General features: G+C 53.4%; 2 protein-coding genes across 2 annotated transcripts in view; one reads left to right on the plus strand and one right to left on the minus strand.

The window, feature by feature from the left end:
* Positions 1-22868, minus strand: part of LOC311202781 (class I histocompatibility antigen, F10 alpha chain-like) — a gene marked incomplete at its 5' end in the record, with an annotated part of 270685 nt that overhangs the window by 70150 nt on the left and 177667 nt on the right. The window lies entirely within an intron of this gene.
* On the plus strand, positions 435-14246 carry LOC311202868 (uncharacterized protein; the record flags this gene model as incomplete). Its single annotated transcript, XM_084277517.1, has 16 exons — positions 435-494; positions 1212-1232; positions 4297-4351; positions 4843-4863; positions 8542-8562; positions 8930-8950; positions 9826-9846; positions 10215-10235; positions 10603-10623; positions 11149-11169; positions 11502-11522; positions 11891-11911; positions 12280-12300; positions 12677-12697; positions 12908-12959; positions 13048-14246. The coding sequence occupies 16 exons, from the start codon at positions 435-437 to the stop codon at positions 13229-13231; spliced, it is 603 nt and encodes a 200-aa protein (XP_084133643.1). The 3' UTR covers positions 13232-14246.

Raw genomic sequence — 22868 nt, forward strand, 5'->3', positions numbered from 1 at the left:
GAAAATCCTGCCACCTGATCAGATACTTCCCTTTCTTTGCTTTCCAGGTATAGGATCTTCATCACACGGTGAGCCTCATGAACTGTGGCAGAGCATGGTGTCCTATCTTGCTCACTTTTTGCTCATCCCATTCTCTCCTTGCATGTGCTCTCCATCCTGGCGTCCCTGGGTCTAGGAAAGCAAAAGGCAACATTCCTGGGAGGATGGGCAGCTTGGGAAGACCAGCACAGGGATGGACCTTCTCCCCTGTCCCAGGAACTTGGGCACCAACCATGGGACATGATCAGGCTGGCAGGAGACATTACTGTGTTTGGGGGATATATTGAACTTAAAGAAGTAGCTTACAGTCCTCTCCATCCCAGCATCACTGGGTCTGGGAAAGCCCAAGGCCATGAGCCTGGGAGGGTGGGGAGCTTGGGGAGGCCAGCACGAGCATGGACCTTCTGCCCTGCACAGAGCAGCTGCACAAGGTGAGACTTCGTGAGCTCTGGCAGGTAAAAGGGTCCTGTTCTGGACGCTCTGTGCTCAGCCCTTTTTGCTTCTTGCCTTTCCTCTAAACTTATGGATCTCCTCTGCCACGGTAAGAGTATTGTGTCTGCCACAGAAGAGGTTGTCCTCCCCTGCCCGTGCATCTCCCAGGGAAGCAGCCACAGGATGTAACCAGGCTGGAACAAGCCATGCCTGGGGTTTTGGGGTTTCATTTTCATTTTCAAATAATAAGTTTGGTGTCTATCCACATTCTATCTGTTTGTCATCATCAGTTATGACATGAGAATCTTTTCCATCTCATCGCTTATTACTGTTTCTTTTTGCTTTCCAGAGAAACAAGCTGCCACACGGAGTGAGTGTCCACGTGATCTGGCACAGCATGGGGTCTTGTCCCGGGCACTCTGTGCTCACCCCTTTACCTCCTTGCCCATCCTCTCCATCCCGGCATCCCTAAGTGTGGGAAAGCCCAAGGCCATGTGCCTGGGAGGGTGGGCAGCTGGGGGAGGCCAGCACGGGGATGGATCCTTTTCCCTGACCAGGGATGCTTGGGCACCAGCCATGGGATGTGACCAGGCTGCAGAGATCCATTCCTGGGGCTTGGGGGCTGTTTGCACTTTTGGGAGAAGTAGTTTTGGGTCTGCAAGAGCTCTTCTTTCTCTTTCATGAGCAGTGATGAGATGTCAAGATGTCCTCTCTGTTCAATTATATTTTTTTCTTTCCAGGGAAACGAGATGCAGTGCGGGGTGAGTCCCTACATAACCTCATTCATGGCATGGGGTCCTGTCCCGGGTGCTCCTGTGCTGGGCCCTTTTCCTCCCTCCCTAGCCTCTCAAACCATGCATCTTGTCTGCCATGGGGACACCAGACCTTAACTGCTCAATTCATGACCAGTACTGCATGAAAAGCCACCCATTCACGTCAAATATTGCTTGCTTTTTTTCTTTCCAAGGGAATGAGTTGCAGCACTTTCCCTCCTTTCCTGTCCTTTTTCTCTCCATCCCAGCATCTCTGGGTGTGGGAAAGACCAAGGCCATGTGCCTGTGAGGGTGGGCAGCTCTTGGAAACCGGCACGGGGATGGACCCCAGAGCTGCTGGGGACCAGTTCTGGGATGTGACCAGGCTGGCAGAGATGTATTCCTGGGGGTTGGGGTCTTTTTGCACTTCCCAAGAATGTATTCCAGGGCCTGTCCAAGCTCTGTTTACTTCTTTATGAATAGTTACATCATGAAAAACTGTCCCCTCTCATAAAATATTGCTTGCTTTGCTTTTTTTTTTTATTCCAGAGGAGCGAGAAGTAAAACGGGGTGAGACCCTCTATGACGTCCTTCATAGCGTGAGCACTTTCCTGGGTGCTCTTTGCTCACCACTTTCCCTCCTTGCTTGTTCTCTCCATCCCAGCATTTCTAAATCTGGAAAGCCCAAGGCCATGTGCCTGGGAGGGTGGGCAGCTGGGGGAGGCTAGCATGGGGATGGACCCTTTTCGCTGACCAGGGATCCTTGGGCATCAGCGATGGGATGTGACCAGGCTGCAGAGATCCATTCCTGGGGTTTGGGTCTTTTTGCACTTCCCAAGAAAGTGTTCTCAGGTCTGTCCAAGCTCTGTTTACTTCTTCATGAGCAGGTACCATGAAAAGCTGTCCCCTCTCATAAAATATTGTTGGTTTTGTTTTTTTTATCCCAGAGGAACGACATGCAAAACGGGGTGAGTCCCTCTTCGACCTCCTTCATGGCGTGAACCCTTTCCTGGGTGCTCTTTGCTCGGCACGTTCCTTCCCTGTCCTCTCCATCCTGGCATTGCTATATCTGGGAAAGCCCAAGGCCATGTGCCTGGGAGGGAGGGCAGCTGGGGGAGGCTGGCATGGGGATGGATCCTTTTCGCTGACCAGGGATCCTTGGGCATCAGCCATGGGATGTGACCAGGCTGTAGAGATCCATTCCTGGGGCTTGGGGGATCTTTGTACATTTGGGAGAAGTAGTTTTGGGTCTGCAAGAGCTCTTCTTTCTCTTTCATGAGCAGTGATGGGTTGTCAAGATGTCCCCTCTGATCAAATACTGTTTTTCTTTCCAGTGAAACGAGATGCAGCGCGGGGTGAGTCCCTACATAACCTCATTCATAGCGTGAGGTCGTTTCCCGAGTGCTCTGTGCTGGGCCCTTTCCCTCCCTCCCTATCCTCTCAATTCATGCATCTTGTCTGACACGGGGTCACCAGACCTCAACTGCTCAATTCATGACCAGTACTGCATGAAAAGCCACCCATTCACGTCAAATATTGCTTGCTTTTCCTTTCTTTCCAAGGGAATGAGATGCAGCACTTTCCCTCCTTTCCTGTCCTTTTCTCTCTATACCAGCATCCCTGGTTGTGGGAAAGACCAAGGCCATGTGCCTGTGAGGGTGGGCAGCTCTTGGAAACCAGCACGGGGATGGACCCCAGAGCTGCTGGGGACCAGTTCTGGGATGTGACCAGGCTGGCAGAGATGTATTCCTGGGGGTTGGGGTCTTTTTGCACTTCCCAAGAAAGCAGTATGGGGTCTGTCCAAGCTATGTTTACTTCTTCATGAGCAGTTATTGCATGAAAAACCATAGCCTCTCATAAAATATTAATTTTTAAATTATTATTCATGAGGAAGAACATGCAGCATGCGGTGATTCCATCTACAACCTCCTTCATAGCGTGAGCACTTTCCTGGGTGCTCTTTGCTCATCACTTTCCCTCCTTGCCCATCCTATCCATCCCGGCATCCCTAGGTCTGGGAAAGCCCAAGGCCATGTGCCTGGGAGGGTGGGCAGCTTGGGGAGGCCAGCATGAGGCCAGACACTTTTCCCTGACCAGGTCCCCTTGGGCATCAGCCATGGAATGTGACCAGGCTGCAGAGATCCATTCCTGGGGTTCGGGGTCTTTTTGTACTTCCCATGAATGTATTCTGGGATCTGTCCAAGCTCTGTTTACTTCTTCATGAGCAGTTACCATGATAAACTGTCCCCTCTCATAAAATATTGCTTGCTTTGTTTTTTTTTTTTACTCCAGAGGAGCGAGAAGTAAAACAGGGTGATTCCCTCTACGATCTCTTTCGCGGCCTGAGCCCGTTCCTGGGTGGTCTTTGCTCAACACTTTCCCTCTTTGCTCGTCCTCTCCATCCCAGCGTTGCTATGTCTGTGAAAGACCAAGGCCATGTGCCTGGGAGGGTGGGCAGCTTGGGGAGACCAGCCCAAGGATGGATCCCAAAGCTGCTGGGGACAGGTTCTGGGATGTGAATAGGCTTGAGGGAGCAATTTCTGAGCTTTGGATGCTTTATGCACTTCCCAAGAAAGTGTTCTGGGGTCAGTCCAAGTTCTGTTTACTTCTTCATGAGCAGTTACCATGAAAAGCTGTCCCCTCTCATAAAATATTGCTTTTTTTTTTTTTTTTTTTTTATTCCAGAGGAACGACATGCAAAACGGGGTGAGACCCTTTATGACCTCCTCCATGGCATGAACACTTACCCGGGTGCTCTTTGCTCAGCACTTTCACTCCTTGCCCATCGTCTCCATCCTAGCATCCCTAAGTCTGGGAAGGCCCAAGGCGAAGTGCCTGGAGGGTGGGAAGCTCAGGGAGATGACCCAGTGCTGCACCCTTTTCCCTGACCATGGGCCCTTGGGGCATCAGCCATGGGATATGACCAGGCAGCAGAGATCTGTTCCTGGGGCTTGGGGCTGTTTGCACTTCTGGGAGAAGTAGCTTTGTGTCTGTAAGAGCTCTTCCTTCTCTGTCATGAGCAGTGACGGGATGACAAGATGTCCCCTCTGATCAAACATTGTTTTCTTTCCAGTGGAGCGAGATGCAGCGCGGGGTGAGTCCCTCTATCACCTCCTTCATGGTGTGCGGTCCTGTCCTGGGTGCTCTGTGCTCAGCCCTTTCCCTCCTTGCCTGTCTTCCCTATCCCACCGCCTGGGTTCTGGGAAAGCCCAATGCATTGCCAGGGAGGGTGGGTGGACTGAAGAGACTAGCGCTGCTCTGGACCCTCTCAATTGCTAAGAGCACCAGGCACCTGGCATCGCATGTGCATGTGCTGGAAGGGAGCCATGGCTGTAACTTCACGGGGCTTTTACCAATACCCGAAGGGAAGAAATTTAAGTCCTGCCCAAGCTCTGCCCTTCTTCCCTCTCTAGAGCACCAGCCATGGGACATGGCATGGCAGGGAGTAGTTTTGTGTGTTTGGGGTCTTTCTGCACTTCCCATATCACCAGGTTAATGCAATTCCCAGCTCTGCCTGCTCACTCCGGAGCTCCTAGGGTTAGGGTTAGTGTTCAGGTTAGGGGCAGGGTTAGGGATGAGAAGCTCTGTCCTCTTATCAAATATTGGTTTTGCTTTACAGAGAAAGTCCGTGAGCTCACAGGTGAGTCTCCATGAGCTCTGGCATGGCGTGGGGTCCTGTGCTGAGCGCTCTGTGCTTGGCCCTTCCCCTCCTTGCCCGTCCTCTCAATTCAGGCAGCTACTCAGCCTTGAGGACCCCAGACCAGAGTTGTCTCCTCTCTCGTCTGCTCGTCCCAGGCACCAGCCATGGGATATGACCAGGCTGGCTGGTTCCGAGGGTTTGGGGGTTTTGCACTTCCCAGGAAAGCAGTCTGGGTTCTGTCCAACCTCTGTTTAATTCTTCATGACCAGTTATTGCATGAAAAGACATCCCCTTTCATAATATATTGCTTGTTTTTTTTTTTTCTTTCCAGAGGAGCGAGATGCAGCACGGGGTGAGTCCCTTTATGACCTCCTTCATGGTGTGCAGTCCTGTCCTGGGTGCTCTTTGCTCAGCTCTTTCCTTCCTTGCCCGTCCTCTCCATTGCAGCACCCCTGGGTCTGGGAAAGCACAAGGCAAAGTGCCTGGAGGGTGGGCAGCTCAGGGAGACCGGCCCAGTGCTGCACCCTTTTCCCTGACCATGGGCCCTTCAGCATCAGCCATGGGATATGACCAGGCAGCACAGATCCGTTCCTGGGGCTTGGGGCTGTTTGAACTTCTGGGAGAAGTAGTTTTGTGTCTGTAAGAGCTCTTCCTTCTGTCATGAGCAGTGACGGGATGGCAAGATGTCCCCTCTGATCAAACATTGTTTTCTTTCCAGTGGAGCGAGATGCAGGACTGAGTGAGTCCCTCTATCACCTCCTTCATTGCGTGAGCCCTTTCTTGGGCGTTCTTTGCTCAGCACTTTCCCTTGTTGCCTGTTGTCTCCATTGCAGCACCCCTGGGTCTGGGAAAGCCCAAGGCGATGTACCTGGGAGTGTGGGCAGCTCAGGGAGACCAGCCCAGTGCTGCACCCTTTTCCCTAACCATGAGCCCTTCGGCATCAGCCATGGGATATGACCAGGCAGCAGAGATCTGTTCCTGGGGCTTGGGGCTGTTACACTTCTGGGAGAAGTAGCTTTGTGTCTGTAAGAGCTCTTCCTTCTCTGTCATGAGCAGTGACGAGATGACAAGACGTCCCCTCTGATCAAACTTTTTTTTCTTTCCAGTGGAGCGAGATGCTGCACTGGGTGAGTCCCTCTATCACCTCCTTCATGGTCTGCGATCCTGTCCTGGGTGCTCTGTGCTCAGCCCTTTCCCTCCTTGCCTGTCTTCCCTATCCCACCGCCTGGGGTCTGGGAAAGCCCAATGCTTTGCCTGGGAGGGTGGGTGGACTGAAGAGACTAGCGCTGCTCTGGACCCTCTCAATTGCTAAGAGCACCAGGCACCTGGTATCGGATGTGCCCGTGCTGGAAGGGAGCCATGGCTGTAACTTCACAGGGCTTTTACCAATACCCGAAGGGAAGAAATTTAAGTCCTGCCCAAGCTCTGCCCTTCTTCCCTCTCTAGAGCACCAGCCATGGGACATGGCCAGGCAGGGAGTACTTTTGTGTGTTTGGGGTCTTTCCGCACTTCCCATATCACCAGGTTGATGCAATTCCCAGCTCTGCCTGCTCACTCCGGAGCTCCTAGGGTTAGGGTTAGTGTTCAGGTTAGGGGCAGGGTTAGGGATGAGAAGCTCTGTCCTCTTATCAAATATTGGTTTTGCTTTACAAAAGTCCGTGAGCTCACAGGTGAGTCTCCATGAGCTCTGGCATGGCGTGGGGTCCTGTCCTGAGCGCTCTGTGCTTGGCCCTTCCCCTCCTTGCCCGTCCTCTCAATTCAGGCAGCTCCTCAGCCTTGAGGACCCCAGACCAGAGTTGTCTCCTCTCTCGTCTGCTCGTCCCGGGCACCAGCCATGGGATGTGACCAGGCTGGCTGGTTCCGAGGGTTTGGGGGTTTTGCACTTCCCAGGAAAGCAGTCTGGGTTCTGTCCAACCTCTGTTTAATTCTTCATGACCAGTTATTGCATGAAAAGACATCCCCTCTCATAATATATTGTATTGGGTTTTTTTTTTCTTTCCAGTGGAGCGAGATGCAGCACGGGGTGAGTCCCTTTATGACCTCCTTCATGGTGTGCAGTCCTGTCCTGGGTGCGCTTTGCTCAGCACTTTCCTTCCTTGCCCGTCCTCTCCATTGCAGCACCCCTGGGTCTGGGAAAGCCCAAGGCGAAGTGCCTGGAGGGTGGGCAGCTCAGGGAGACCGGCCCAGTGCTGCACCCTTTTCCCTGACCATGGGCCCTTCAGCATCAGCCATGGGATATGACCAGGCAGCACAGATCCGTTCCTGGGGCTTGGGGCTGTTTGCACTTCTGGGAGAAGTAGTTTTGTGTCTGTAATTGCTCTTCCTTCTCTGTCATTAGCAGTGATGGGATGACAAGATGTCCCCTCTGATCAAACTTTTTTTTCTTTCCTATGGAGCGTGATGCAGGACTGAGTGAGTCCCTCTATCACCTCCTTCACGGCGTGAGCCCTTTCTTGGGCGCTCTTTGCTCAGCACTTTCCCTTGTTGCCTGTTGTCTCCATTGCAGCACCCCTGGGTCTGGGAAAGCCCAAGGCGATGTACCTGGGAGTGTGGGCAGCTCAGGGAGTCCAGCCAAATGCTGCACCCTTTTCCCTGACCATGGTCTCTTGGGCATTGTCCATGGGATATGACCAGGCAGCAGAGATCTGTTCCTGGGGCTGGGGGCTGTTCCACTTCTGGGAGAAGTAGTTTTGTGTCTGTAAGAGCTCTTCCTTCTCTGTTATGAGCAGTGACGGGATGACAAGACGTCCCCTCTGATCAAACATTGTTTTCTTTCCAGAGGAGCGAGATGCAGCGCGGGGTGAGTCCCTCTATCACCTCCTTCATGGTGTGCGGTCCTGTCCTGGGTGCTCTTTGCTCAGCCCTTTCCCTCCTTGTCTGTCTTCCCTATCCCACCGCCTTGGGTCTGGGAAAGCCCAATGCTTTGCCTGGGAGGGTGGGTGGACTGAAGAGACTAGCGCTGCTCTGGACCCTCTCAATTGCTAAGAGCACCAGGCACCTGGTATCGGATGTGCCCGTGCTGGAAGGGAGCCATGGCTGTAACGTCACGGGGCTTTTACCAATACCCGAAGGGAAGAAATTTAAGTCCTGCCCAAGTTCTGCCCTTCTTCCCTCTCTAGAGCACCAGCCATGGGACATGGCCAGGCAGGGAGTAGTTTTGTGTGTTTGGGGTCTTTCTGCACTTCCCATATCACCAGGTTAATGCAATTCCCAGCTCTGCCTGCTCACTCCGGAGCTCCTAGGGTTAGGGTTAGTGTTCAGGTTAGGGGCAGGGTTAGGGATGAGAAGCTCTGTCCTCTTATCAAATATTGGTTTTGCTTTACAGAGAAAGTCCGTGAGCTCACAGGTGAGTCTCCATGAGCTCTGGCATGGCGTGGGGTCCTGTGCTGAGCGCTCTGTGCTTGGCCCTTCCCCTCCTTGCCCGTCCTCTCAATTCAGGCAGCTCCTCAGCCTTGAGGACCCCAGACCAGAGTTGTCTCCTCTCTCGTCTGCTCGTCCCGGGCACCAGCCATGGGATGTGACCAGGCTGGCTGGTTCCGAGGGTTTGGGGGTTTTGCACTTCCCAAGAAAGCAGTCTGGGTTCTGTCCAACCTCTGTTTAATTCTTCATGACCAGTTATTGCATGAAAAGACATCCCCTCTCATAATATATTGTATTGTTTTTTTTTTTTCTTTCCAGTGGAGCGAGATGCAGCACGGGGTGAGTCCCTTTATGACCTCCTTCATGGTGTGCAGTTCTGTCCTGGGTGCTCTTTGCTCAGCTCTTTCCTTCCTTGCCCGTCCTCTCCATTGCAGCACCCCTGGGTCTGGGAAAGCCCAAGGCGAAGTGCCTGGAGGGTGGGCAGCTCAGGGAGACCGGCCCAGTGCTGCACCCTTTTCCCTGACCATGGGCCCTTCGGCATAAGCCATGGGATATGACCAGGCAGCACAGATCCGTTCCTGGGGCTTGGGGCTGTTTGCACTTCTGGGAGAAGTAGTTTTGGCTCTGTAATTGCTCTTCCTTCTCTGTCATGAGCAGTGACGGATGACAAGATGTCCCCTCTGATCAAACTTTTTTTTCTTTCCAGTGGAGCGAGATGCTGCACTGGGTGAGTCCCTCTATCACCTCCTTCATGGTCTGCGATCCTGTCCTGGGTGCTCTGTGCTCAGCCCTTTCCCTCCTTGTCTGTCTTCCCCATCCCACCACGTGGGGTCTGGGAAAGCCCAATGCTTTGCCTGGGAGGGTGGGTGGACTGAAGAGACTAGCGCTGCTCTGGACCCTCTCAATTGCTAAGAGCACCAGGCATCAGGCATTGCATGTGCCCGTGCTGGAAGGGAGCCATGGCTGTAACTTCACGGGGCTTTTACCAATACCCGAAGGGAAGAAATTTAAGTCCTGCCCAAGCTCTGCCCTTCTTCCCTCTCTAGAGCACCAGCCATGGGACATGGCCAGGCAGGGAGTACTTTTGTGTGTTTGGGGTCTTTCCGCACTTCCCATATCACCAGGTTGATGCAATTCCCAGCTCTGCCTGCTCACTCCGGAGCTCCTAGGGTTAGGGTTAGTGTTCAGGTTAGGGGCAGGGTTAGGGATGAGAAGTTCTGTCCTCTTATCAAATATTGGTTTTGCTTTACAAAAGTCTGTGAGCTCACAGGTGAGTCTCCATGAGCTCTGGCATGGCGTGGTGTCCTGTCCTGAGCGCTCTGTGCTTGGCCCTTCCCCTCCTTGCCCGTCCTCTCAATTCAGGCAGCTCCTCAGCCTTGAGGACCCCAGACCAGAGTTGTCTCCTCTCTCGTCTGCTCGTCCCAGGCACCAGCCATGGGATGTGACCAGGCTGGCTGGTTCCGAGGGTTTGGGGGTTTTGCACTTCCCAAGAAAGCAGTCTGGGTTCTGTCCAACCTCTGTTTAATTCTTCATGACCAGTTATTGCATGAAAAGACATCCCCTCTCATAATATATTGTATTGGGTTTTTTTTTTCTTTCCAGTGGAGCGAGATGCAGCACGGGGTGAGTCCCTTTATGACCTCCTTCATGGTGTGCAGTCCTGTCCTGGGTGCGCTTTGCTCAGCACTTTCCTTCCTTGCCTGTCCTCTCCATTGCAGCACCCCTGGGTCTGGGAAAGCCCAAGGCGAAGTGCCTGGAGGGTGGGCAGCTCAGGGAGACCGGCCCAGTGCTGCACCCTTTTCCCTGACCATGGGCCCTTCAGCATCAGCCATGGGATATGACCAGGCAGCACAGATCCGTTCCTGGGGCTTGGGGCTGTTTGCACTTCTGGGAGAAGTAGTTTTGTGTCTGTAAGAGCTCTTCCTTCTCTGTCATTAGCAGTGATGGGATGACAAGATGTCCCCTCTGATCAAACTTTTTTTTCTTTCCAGTGGAGCGAGATGCAGGACTGAGTGAGTCCCTCTATCACCTCCTTCACGGCGTGAGCCCTTTCTTGGGCGCTCTTTGCTCAGCACTTTCCCTTGTTGCCTGTTGTCTCCATTGCAGCACCCCTGGGTCTGGGAAAGCCCAAGGCGATGTACCTGGGAGTGTGGGCAGCTCAGGGAGTCCAGCCAAATGCTGCACCCTTTTCCCTGACCATGGTCTCTTGGGCATTGTCCATGGGATATGACCAGGCAGCAGAGATCTGTTCCTGGGGCTGGGGGCTGTTCCACTTCTGGGAGAAGTAGTTTTGTGTCTGTAAGAGCTCTTCCTTCTCTGTTATGAGCAGTGACGGGATGACAAGACGTCCCCTCTGATCAAACATTGTTTTCTTTCCAGAGGAGCGAGATGCTGCACTGGGTGAGTCCCTCTATCACCTCCTTCATGGTGTGCGGTCCTGTCCTGGGTGCTCTTTGCTCAGCCCTTTCCCTCCTTGTCTGTCTTCCCTATCCCACCGCCTTGGGTCTGGGAAAGCCCAATGCTTTGCCTGGGAGGGTGGGTGGACTGAAGAGACTAGCGCTGCTCTGGACCCTCTCAATTGCTAAGAGCACCAGGCACCTGGTATCGGATGTGCCCGTGCTGGAAGGGAGCCATGGCTGTAACGTCACGGGGCTTTTACCAATACCCGAAGGGAAGAAATTTAAGTCCTGCCCAAGTTCTGCCCTTCTTCCCTCTCTAGAGCACCAGCCATGGGACATGGCCAGGCAGGGAGTAGTTTTGTGTGTTTGGGGTCTTTCTGCACTTCCCATATCACCAGGTTAATGCAATTCCCAGCTCTGCCTGCTCACTCCGGAGCTCCTAGGGTTAGGGTTAGTGTTCAGGTTAGGGGCAGGGTTAGGGATGAGAAGCTCTGTCCTCTTATCAAATATTGGTTTTGCTTTACAGAGAAAGTCCGTGAGCTCACAGGTGAGTCTCCATGAGCTCTGGCATGGCGTGGGGTCCTGTGCTGAGCGCTCTGTGCTTGGCCCTTCCCCTCCTTGCCCGTCCTCTCAATTCAGGCAGCTCCTCAGCCTTGAGGACCCCAGACCAGAGTTGTCTCCTCTCTCGTCTGCTCGTCCCGGGCACCAGCCATGGGATGTGACCAGGCTGGCTGGTTCCGAGGGTTTGGGGGTTTTGCACTTCCCAAGAAAGCAGTCTGGGTTCTGTCCAACCTCTGTTTAATTCTTCATGACCAGTTATTGCATGAAAAGACATCCCCTCTCATAATATATTGTATTGTTTTTTTTTTTTCTTTCCAGTGGAGCGAGATGCAGCACGGGGTGAGTCCCTTTATGACCTCCTTCATGGTGTGCAGTTCTGTCCTGGGTGCTCTTTGCTCAGCTCTTTCCTTCCTTGCCCGTCCTCTCCATTGCAGCACCCCTGGGTCTGGGAAAGCCCAAGGCGAAGTGCCTGGAGGGTGGGAAGCTCAGGGAGACCGGCCCAGTGCTGCACCCTTTTCCCTGACCATGGGCCCTTCGGCATAAGCCATGGGATATGACCAGGCAGCACAGATCCGTTCCTGGGGCTTGGGGCTGTTTGCACTTCTGGGAGAAGTAGTTTTGGCTCTGTAATTGCTCTTCCTTCTCTGTCATGAGCAGTGATGGGATGACAAGATGTCCCCTCTGATTAAACTTTTTTTTCTTTCCAGTGGAGCGAGATGCAGTACTGAGTGAGTCCCTCTATCACCTCCTTCACGGCGTGAGCCCTTTCTTGGGTGCTCTTTGCTCAGCACTTTCCCTTGTTGCCTGTTGTCTCCATTGCAGCACCCCTGGGTCTGGGAAAGCACAAGGCAAAGTGCCTGGAGGGTGGGAAGCTGAGGGAGACCGGCCCAGTGCTGCCTGGTCCTATCCCTGACCATGGTCTCTTGGGCATTGTCCATGGGATATGACCAGGCAGCAGAGATCTGTTCCTGGGACTTGGGGCTGTTCCACTTCTGGGAGAAGTAGTTTTGTGTCTGTAAGAGCTCTTCCTTCTCTGTTATGAGCAGTGACGGGATGACAAGATGTCCCCTCTGATCAAACATTTTTTTCTTTCCAGAGGAGCGAGATTTAGCACGGGGTGAGTCCCTCTATGACCTCCTTCATGGTGTGATCCCTTTCTCGGGTGCTCTTTGCTCAGCACCTTCCCTCCTGGCTTGTCGTCTGCATTGCAGCACCCCTGGGTCTGGGAAAGCCCAAGGCGATGTACCTGTAGGGTGGGAAGCTCAGGGAGACTAGCACGGGGATAGATCCTCTGCCCTGCCCAGAGCTGCTGGGGATTGGCTGTGGGATGTGACCAGGCTGGCAAGGAACAATTTCTGGGCTCTGGGGCTTTTTGCAGTTCCCGAGTAAGGAGGCCCAGGTATGTTCTTGCTCTCTTTGCTTCATTATGAGCAGTTACTGCATGAAAACCTCTCCCCTCCTGTATAATACTGCTTTCCTTTTTTCGTTTCCAGCGGCACTCAATGCAGCACGGGGTGAGTCGCCTTGATCTCTCCCCTGTCCTGTGAAGCTCTGCAATAGTCACAGGATGGAACCCAGCTGGAGGGCATCATTCCTGGGTTTTGAAGGGATTTTCTGCTGCTCAGAAAGAATGAATTTGTTCTCTGCACGACCTCTTCCTGCTCCTCGGTGAGCAGCTTTGGGATGAAGAGCTCTCTCACCCTTGCTTTTTGTCTTTCCAGCAGCACAGACTCAACACCTGGGCTTATACCCCACCTTTTCAAGAGAGAGTTTGAGGTCTGCTTCTGCTCCAGTCTCTCCTTCATGAATGCTCAGGAGGTGAAAAGCTCTCCCCTCTAATCACTTTATTATTTGCTTTCCACAGAACGGAGCAGCAGCAGCAAGGGAGGCTCTATGAGATCCGGCCTGGCACAGGGTCCCATCCTGAGCCATCTGTGCCAGGCCCTAGCCCTCTTTCCATGTTGCCTACAAATTGCATGAATGTGTTTGGTGGTTCAGGACTGGCTGAAGGTCAGATGCTCACCCAAGTTAGACAGGGGAGAAAATAGATATTGAGAGGCTGAGGAGTAGAGATAAGGAAAGGGAGAGATCATTCTGCAATCAGCGTCACGTCATGGGCAGAACAGACTCAACACTCCCAGGCCCCCACCCATCCTCAGACCCCCAGGACAACCTGGTCCATCCCCATCCCCAGGCCCATCCCTAGACCCCATCCCCAGCTGACCAGGCCCTCAGGCCCCACCCCCAGGGAACCAGGCCTCATCCCCAGGTCCTCAGGCCCATCCGTCTTGCTCATACCCAGGCCCCAGGAACAAGGCCCCGTCCTCAGGGAACCAGGCCCAGGCCCCAGGGAACCAGGCCCCATCCCTAGACACCTCCCCAGGGAGCCAGGCCCATTCCCCAAGCCCATCCCCAGGCCCAGGTTGCCAGGCCCCACCCCCACGCCCTGGAAACCAAGACCCAAGCCTTCAGGCCCCATCCCAAGGCTCATGCCCTCAGGCCCCATCCTCAGCCACCAAGGACCAGATGCTGGGAACCAGGTTTCATTCACAGGGAACCAGACCCCCAGGACCTGGATCACCCCCAGGCTCTCAGGCCCATCCCAGGCCCTCAGGCCCAAGGAAACAGGCCCCATGCCCAGGCCCCATCTGCAGGGAACCAGCCCCCTCCCCCAGGACAAGGGCAACCATGCCAGGGGCAACCAAAGACCAGGTCCTGACAGCCCCAGTCCCGCAGCCTCATAAGAAGTCCCTGGGGTTGCCCTGGTCCTCAGGCTCCTGCTGCCCCTTCCACCCCTTCATGACAGGGACTCCAGTGGGACTGCTCTGGCAGTTTGGCCATGGTTGGAGGCCAGATGCCCACCAAAGCCACTCTGTCACTGCCCTTTTCAGCTGCACAGGGGAGAAAATAGATACTGAGAAGCTGAGGAGTGGAGATAAGGGCAGGGAGAGATCATTCTGCAATCAGCGTCACGGGCAGAACAGACTCAACACAGAATAAAGGACAGAAAACTGTAATTGATAGCCCTGAGTCAAAAATTTGTTTGTTTAATAAATTGTTCAATTTGGTTAAAATCCTGTTTGGGACTGAGTCATATGTCACAGTTTCCTTCTTGGACAGGAAGGGCATTCATTCCTCACACCCTTCCCCTAACACACCGTGGGGTCCCACTCACAGCAGACAGTCCTTCACAAACTTCACCAATATGAGTCCTTTCCCACAGGGCTTCAGCTCTTCACCACCTGCCCCGGCATGAGTCACTGCTATGTCGGGCAGTCATAAATCACAGTGTATCTCAATCTCTCAGTCCCAGTCCTCCACAGGGTCATCTGCCTTCCCCCAGTAAACCTGTTCCGGAGCACATCTCTCCCTTGCTCATCCCTGTGTCTCTCTTTCTCTCCATGGGGTCAAGTGCTGGCAGGGCCTTGCTCCAACGCGGGTCACAGCATCTCCTGTCTGTCTCCCCCTGCTCCATCCAGCGTGGGGCCTCTCCTCGGGCTGCAGGTGGGGTCTGGGCCTTTTTCATGGGCTGTGGGGGGACACCCGCTCCACCATGGGTTTCTCCAGGGGCTGCTGGGGCGTCTTTCTCTCTGGCACCTGGGGCGCCTCCTCCCCGCCTCCCCAGCCTTGGTGTCTGCACAGCTCTTTACATCTTCTCACTCCCTTCTCTGGGGGCACAATGCAGCTGCTTGCAGGGTTTTTTTTTCTCCTAAATGTGATTCCCAGAGGTGCGGTGACCATTGCTGATGGGCTCAGCCTTGGTCAGCAGCACCTCTGGCTATGAATAGGCTGATGTTTACTCTCCGGGATCTGCAGAGAGCTTCTAGATGCTTCTTACAGCAGCCATTTCTGCAGTCGCCCATTCTCTACCACTACCCAGCTATGCAAAACTGCAACATGCCCCCAACCCCTCTCTTTTCCTTTTTATTCCCAAGCATCTACATGCTGTGGCCTGGAATTAGTTTGGGATCTCTATCTGGTGTTGTCCTTCTTGACATCACACTCTGCCACCACTGTTGAGATCCATCACTGTGTTGCCAACACAATTCTGGTCACAAATCGTTGCAGGGGGTTGATGTTGGCTGGACAGCAGGGCCCAACAAGCTGCTCCATCACTCCCCTCCTCAGCAGAACAGGGAGGGTAAGAAATATAAGATGAAAAAAGAACTCATCAGTCAAAATAAAGGAAATAAGGAAAGAAACAAAAGAAAACCAAAGCATTTATACTTTATTTCCAATAAGCAGCCAATGTCCAGTCACCTCCCAGGAAGCCAGGCTTCAGAACTTACAGCAGTTTCTCAAGAAGACAAACATCACAAGTAACAAACATGCCCTGTTCCTTCTCCTTTCTCTCAACTTTTATGGATGACCAGACATCACAGGGTTTGGAATATCACTCTGGAGTCAGCTGTCCTGGCTGTATCATAGAATCATAGAATCATAGAATGGTCTGGGTTGGAAGGGACCCCAAGGGTCACAGAGCTCCAACTCCCCTGCCACAGGTAGGGACACCAGCCTCCAGGCCTGGATCTACGCAAGGCTGCCCAGGGCCCCATCCAACCTGGCCTTGAACACCTCCAGTGACAGGGCATCCACTACTTTTCTAGGCAGCCTGTTCCAGCACCTCACCACTCTTTCTGTAAAAAACTTCCCCCTAATATCTAATCTAAACCTTCTCTCCTTTAGCTTTAGTCCATTCCCCCTTGTCCTGCCATTATCTGGTCTTTTAAAGTTGATTCCCCTCCTTTTTGTATGTTCCTTTCAGGTACTGGGAGGCTGCAATGAGGTCCCCCCACAGCCTTCTCTTCTCCAGGCTGAACAAGCCCAGAAGATGAAAATTAACTCTAACCCTGCTGAAAACATGAGAACAACTGTCACAGAACCTCATGCAACATGGCAGGACAGTTAGACAGGGACAAGAAAAAAAGAAAGGAAAAAACCCCAAGCCTGAAAAAACCCAAAACTTGAAACTGTGAAACTGCTCTGGCTCCAGCAGACATTAACGACCCACTGGTTCAGGGTGTCGGCCAGGATGTCAGTACTACACCATTGACTCAGAGCTCCTAATATTTATGGTTGATGACCCAAAGAGCACATAAGCACTCAGCCGTGGGAGATGAGGTCTGTTAGTCTCTGCAGAAGGTTTTGTGGAGTGTGTGTTGCTGGTGTGAGCAAGGGTGGGGATGCATGTAGGGCAGGCTGTGGGGTGTTTCTGTGGGTTATGGGGCATGCTCAGCAGTACTAGCAGTACTCAGCAGTACTAGCAGTACCAGCAGGAGTGCTGCCAGGCCTGAGGCACGCTGGGCACAGGCAATGGTGGGCATAAGTGGCCCAGAGCATGAAGGACAATGGGCACAAGGGACAGCAGGAACAAGGGACACCTCCCCCAGGTGAAGTGGGGCCATGGGGGGTGTGGAGCCCTGAGGGGGAGGGGGGGCTAGGTAGCCCTGTAGGGGAGGCACTGGTCAGAGTCTTGGGCTGCCATTGGCGGGTGTGTGGTGGCACAACCAATTGCAGGGCTCAGGGAGAGGCTGGCAGTGAGGTTTGTCCTGGAACCTGGCTGGTTTGGCTCGGAACAGCAAACCCGGAGTGGAGTGATGGGGCCAAACTGGGCACTTGGGGCTGCTGCTGCTGCTGGGGGTCCTTGGCTGGGCGGTGTGCAGTGAGTGTGGGTGGGGACTTGGGAACCCCCTTGGATCCTGTTTCTTGATAATGGTGCTCCATTCCCTGCACACCAGACCACCCTGGGGCACAGGGACCCCCGGTCACTCTCCCTGAAGATCGGGAGCTCCCTCGGAACACTCCTCTTGCATCTTTTCCATCCCCTTCCCAGACGCTCCTCAGATCTGTTTCTCCTTGATGCCGGGGACCCCCTTGCACCCCCCCTTCCTGGGCATCTTGGGTCCTTCCCTGATACGGCCCAGTTTTCATCAGCCCCAGGATCACCCACCTTCCCTCCATGGGAAGCAGAACCCCATCCTGGACACAGATTCCCCCCACTAGATACTTCCCCTTGAACTGCCCCTCCCCCCCACACACAGTCATACTGCCCTGGGATCCCCACCCAGGCTCACCACCCAATCCTGCACCCCATCACTGTGGGCACCCTCACCCTGCACCCCCCCACCCCTCACTGACCCCTGTGTTCCCACAGAGCTCCACTCCCTGCGCTACTTCCACACCGCAGTGTCAGAGCCCAGCCCAGGAGTACCCCAGTTTGTGTCCATGGGGTACGTGGACGGGAACCTCATTGTGCGCTACGACAGCGAGAAGGGGAGGGCGGTGCCCCGGGCAGACTGGATGGCGGCCAACCTGGACCAGCAGCACTGGGACCAGCAGACCCAGGTGGGACAGACCAATCAGGAGATTTCCACAGTGAACCTGGACACACTGCAGAGCTGCTACAACCAGAGTGGGGGTGAGTGTGGGCTGCGAAGGGGCTCTGTGGGATGGGAGATCTCCACTCCCTCCTCCCCCATGGAGACACTACCCTTCCTCATGCTACTGCCCTGGCACCTGCCAATCCTTCCCAGCCCAGTGCTGTTGTCAGAGGCCTCCCAGCATCCCTTTTCCGCAGTGTGAGGGGTGTCAGCTGCCTGTCCGAGCCCCATACTCCATGGGATCCTTTATGCCAGACCCAGGGAGGCTTCTGGGTGCCTCACCAAGCACATCCTGGGCTTCCCCCCCACAAGGCCCAGCACCCCATCCTAGGCCTGGGTGCTACATCACAGCCCACAGTATCCCTGAGGTAGTGGAGGTCTTCAAATCAGAGGGGTTCCCACCTCATGTCCCAGCCCCTCACCACTCCTGTGGTACTTTGTACCCCTACCACGAGCCAGAGGGGCTCCAGCAACCCATGCCATCTCCTGTCTTCCCCCCCTGCACCCAGCATTCAGGACCCTGCCCCATTCCTTTGCTGTCACAGGGTGCCATGGGGTTGGGTGCCAGCTCAGCCATGCCCTGGGCACAGGGGGTCTGTGTCATAGCTTTACATGACGCCCTGAGTGCTGTGGGTCCTGGGTAGGGTGGAGGCAGCTCTTCTGTTGGTGCCCAATTTCCTTGGGGATCACACAGGGCTGCAGTGAGGGGTGCTGCTGGGGTCTGGGCACTGCCCCACTGAAGGCCCAGGGCTGCAGCAGCCCCTCATCCCCATTTCCCTGGTCGTGTTTCAGGAGCTCACACGCTGCAGCACATGCACGGCTGTGACCTCCTGGAGGACAACAGCACCAGGGGGTATCAGCAGGATGCCTACTGCAGGAGGGACTTCATTGCCTTCGACATGGACACGATGACGTTCACTGCGGCAGATGCAGCAGCACAAATCACCAAGAGGAACTGGGAGGCGGATGGGACTGTTGCTGAACACATGAAGGACTACCAGGAGAACACCTGTACCGAGTGGCTGAGGCAATACATGAGCTATGGGCAGGCCGTGCTGGAGAGGAAGTCTGAGAGGTTCCTGACCTTCCACTGCTGTCCTTACAGCTTCTACTCACAGCCCATCACCACCAGCCGGCTGAAGGACAAGAGAAAGACAGAGTCCAGAGGGCTGGCAGGGGCTGTGGGTATGAGCCACAGTGCTCTGGGGAGCCCCCGAGCAGTGGGGGTGGATGCAGATATCTTTTTCTCTCTTCAGGGAGGAAGGCCTGCATCAAGGCATCAATTGAGTACCAGGGCCAGTCTGGCTTGAGCCACTTCCCAGTGCTGGGGTAGGCTCGTGGCTCTGGTTTCTGGCCGTTCACAGCATTCCCCCATCCCCTTCATGCCTGTGACACCCATCTTCACAGCCCCATAGTGGGGATGTATGGAAGCGTGTCGCAGTTTTGCATAGCTTGGTGCTGGCAGAGACGGCTGCTGCAAGTAGCAGCTAGAAGCTCTCTGCAGGTCCCAGAAAGTAAACACCAGCTGATTCAAGGCCAGAGTTGCTGCTGACCAAAGCAGTTTGGCCAAAGGTATGACATGGGACTGGAGGGGTGTGGATGAGGCAGGCCCAGCTCTCTGTGCTCCCCTTTGAGTCCCATGGTGAGACCAACACTGGGCTGCGGGTGGGGGACGCTGAGACCACCACAGCAGAGGGTTGGGGACAGGGTCTTTTCCCTGGGTGACACTGCCTCCCATCTTTGCAGTGATCCCAGTCTTACTGTTCCATGAGCGACCAGGGGGCTGGATGTGGCCTCAAGGATGGGATCCTCAAGGCTGAGGAGCTGCCTGAATTGAGAGGACGGGCAAGGAGTGGAAGGGCCAAGCACAGAGCGCTCAGGACAGGACCCCACGCCATGCCAGAGCTCATGGAGACTCACCTGTGAGCTTACGGACTTTTGTAAAGCAAAACCAATATTTGATAAGAGGACAGAGCTTCTCATCCCTAACCCTGCCCCTAACCTGAACACTAACCCTAACTCTGTCCTGGGCGTCTGAGGATGGGCCAGGGCCTGGGGATGGGGATCAGGCCTGGCAATGGGTTCTTGAGTACAGCTGTGGGTCTGTGTCACAGTTTGGGGCAGGGACTGCAGGAGCGGCTTCTGCAAGAAGTTGCCTGAAGCTTCTCCCCGGTCCAAATGCGCCAACACCGTCTGGGCTCAAGGACAGCACAAGGGACAGCAGAGGCAAGGGACACCCCCCATGCCCCAGGAGTGCCCATGCTCCCTGGAAGGTTTTTACCATTGTGAAATATGTCTGATTCGTGTTAATATGGAATAATGTTGGGACCTCAATAACAAAACATGACATTCTTACATACCCTTGTATGGCCACGCACCTATACATTTTAAGATGTATACGGTTATTGAGTCTTGCTGGGGTCACCTGGTGGGCACTCCAGCATGTCAGTTTAAGCCCGTGTGTGGTGAAGCCAAAACATCCACCAGATGGGGCAGAGGCCATGCGTAGAAAGAAGATGTGCTTGTCCCTGGAAGACATATAAGCCAGGGACTGGAACTGTACAGTGTGTATCTTGGTGGATCGGAGAATCCTGGCGCACCCAGTGCTGTTTGTGCACCCCAGTGCTGTTTACCTGCCTTTATTCTTTTAATAAATTTTTAATTTTGGTTATAATCCTGTTTGGGACCGAGTCATTTATCACAATTGGGGTCTCGTCCGGGATGGCCATGGTTCCCGAATACTGACTTGATCTAGGAGGGACGCCTGATCAGGTTGGGTCGGGACTAATGTCATCCCAAACCTGAATAAAGGCAAGCAAAGAATTTGATTTTTTTATATGAGCTCTCTTGCTGGCTGCAGCAGTTTATTTTGCCCGTAATTCTGCGTGTGAAGATCGGAATGAAGATACACCATTCAGTTCGATCCCGAATGAAGATGACGCCCCATTTGGTTAGATCTGAAATGAAGATGATGGAGTCATAAGTATTTAATGTGTTAGGCGTATACCATTCAGTTGGGTGGGAATCGGTTGCCTGTGGGTGTAAGAGTGTGTGACTGAGATGGAACGTAGTTCCGAAGCCAGTGTGGAGGTCTTCTAACCACGGTTCCAATCTCCTGCGAGGGACTTGGCTGGTGAGGGACTGAAGCGAGTCCTATAGGAATCGTGGGTGGGTGATAGGTCCTAACCCCCATGCAAGACATTCTTACTGGTAACCAAGGGCTGTAGGAATTGCCATAGTAAAATTCCTACGTGGGTCAGACAAAAACAAAGACCCTGGACCAAAGAAAAGGGAGCAAATTACCAGATATACCTGCAGAGAGTCCATTAGGAATAATGATCACAAATTGGAATAATAGGGGCCCCAGAAAAGGAAAAAGTAAATTAAAATTAGTTCAATATTGTATGGTAGAATGGCCAGAGGAGTTTTTAAGACCACATGTCTTTTGGCCTGGTTTTGGATCCATTGAAGACTGGTTTTGCCAGGTCTCAGACATACATGTAAATTCAAAAAGGCCTTTTAGTCAGGAGGTGAGTGATTGTGCAATCAGGACTTCACATCCTTTTCCAGCTTCAATGTTTGCACAAAAAGCAGAAGGACTTGAAGAAGAAAGACAGGAAAAAGAAAAAAGATGATAAATGGGAACCATTGGATAACCTGCCACTCCCATATCTTAACAACCCAAACCCAGCAATGTCACCACCTCTGGTGGCTGTGGTATTTCCACCAGTACTACCGTTGCCTCTGCCCCCTCTATCAACAGCACTGGAATTAGACCGACCTCCAGCTGCATGTACAAGAAGTAGGACTGCTGTATCTGAGGGAGCTTCTCTGTATCCCTTATGAGAGGTACCCCTCAGAGGTAATCAGGGAGGCATTGGGTTTGTGGCAGTCCCATCAAACACCACAAATGTAAGCAATTTCAAGAAAGGAAAGATTAGCATGCTGGAGCGAGAATTTGGGAAATACAGAATCAGGCAGGACCCCTGGGAGACCAAAAATGGCCAAATGTGGATCCCCACTGGGATCATCCACAACCCCAAGGGAGACAGAATCTGAGGCATTTGGGAAAAGCCCACAAATGTATTCTGGAATCAGTCCGAATACAGTGGCCAGAACCACACTCCTTAGAACACGATTTGTAGCTAAATCCTAGTGGAGGTAACATAAGAAGGAAATTAGAAAAGCTTGAGGACTGGCAAGAAAGGGGATTAGAGTAGTTGGAAGCACAGAAGGTGTATATTGAGGGGTATGAGGAGGGGCAGGACAAGAAACCTGGCACGGCAGTTTGGTATGATTTAAGCAAGGGCCAGGGTCTTCAAGGTGGCAGTGGGAGAAGTTCAAAAGGGTGGAACCTCGTCAGAAGGGAAATAGGGGAAGAGGGAGTGACAAGAGCACCTAGGGAACAGCCCAGTGGAGAGAGATTCACAATTCCCCTTTGTTACTATTGCCACAAGAAGGGACATGTTCAGAGGAGCTGTCCTGAACGGGGACAAGCAGAGAAGAACAGGGGTGTCAGGGGCTGTATCTTCTAGGGATTGCAACATCAACGGAGCCCTTGATAAAATTATTAATTGGTCCCCATAAAGAGGAAGATTTATTAAACACAGGGGCTGAAAAATCCACTATTCAAAAGCTTCCAAGGAGGTGCTGGTAGCAGGGCTAGAGCCTCCAAATTGTCAGCTGCTTTTTTTCTCTCCTTTCTGATGTCATGAATGTAAGCTATATAAGGCTGTTGCAGTCACCATTAAACGCCATTTGCCATCCACCACACTGGTGTCTGCGTGCTGATGGCCTGAGTGGCCAGGGGGTGGCCGCCGTGCCATTACTGAACCAGGTCGCCATGCCGCGAAAGGCAACAAGTGGTGCCGAAACCCAGGAACCTCGCCTGGATTTCGGGAACCTCGTCTGGAATTCAGGGAATGGCAGCCGGCACAGCTGGACCAGCCCGGTGGGGAGGACGCTACCGGGTCCGTGAGGAGGATGGAAGCCCTTACGAAGGTCATATTACAATTACGTAAGCAATGGGGTATCGATTGTAAGGCTAAAGATTTTACTCTCGCCGTTGCAAGACTTTTACAAACTGGGGTTATTGAGCAGCCGGTGGATATTGTCCACCCTGCAGTGTGGGATAAATGCACCAATGCCCTGGCCGAGCAGGCTATGTCTTCAGGCAAAGGCAAATACCTTTTATCGTGGGGAAAAGTTGTATGGGCTTTGCGAAAAGCCTTACAAGAGCAGGACACCTGGAGAGCGGCAAGGGAATGTTTGCTGGCTACCCCGAAATTGGGAGTCGGGGCTGCCA

The sequence above is a fragment of the Gallinula chloropus genome, assembly GCF_964237585.1.
Source record: "Gallinula chloropus genome assembly, chromosome: 32".
NCBI lineage: Eukaryota > Metazoa > Chordata > Aves > Gruiformes > Rallidae > Gallinula > Gallinula chloropus.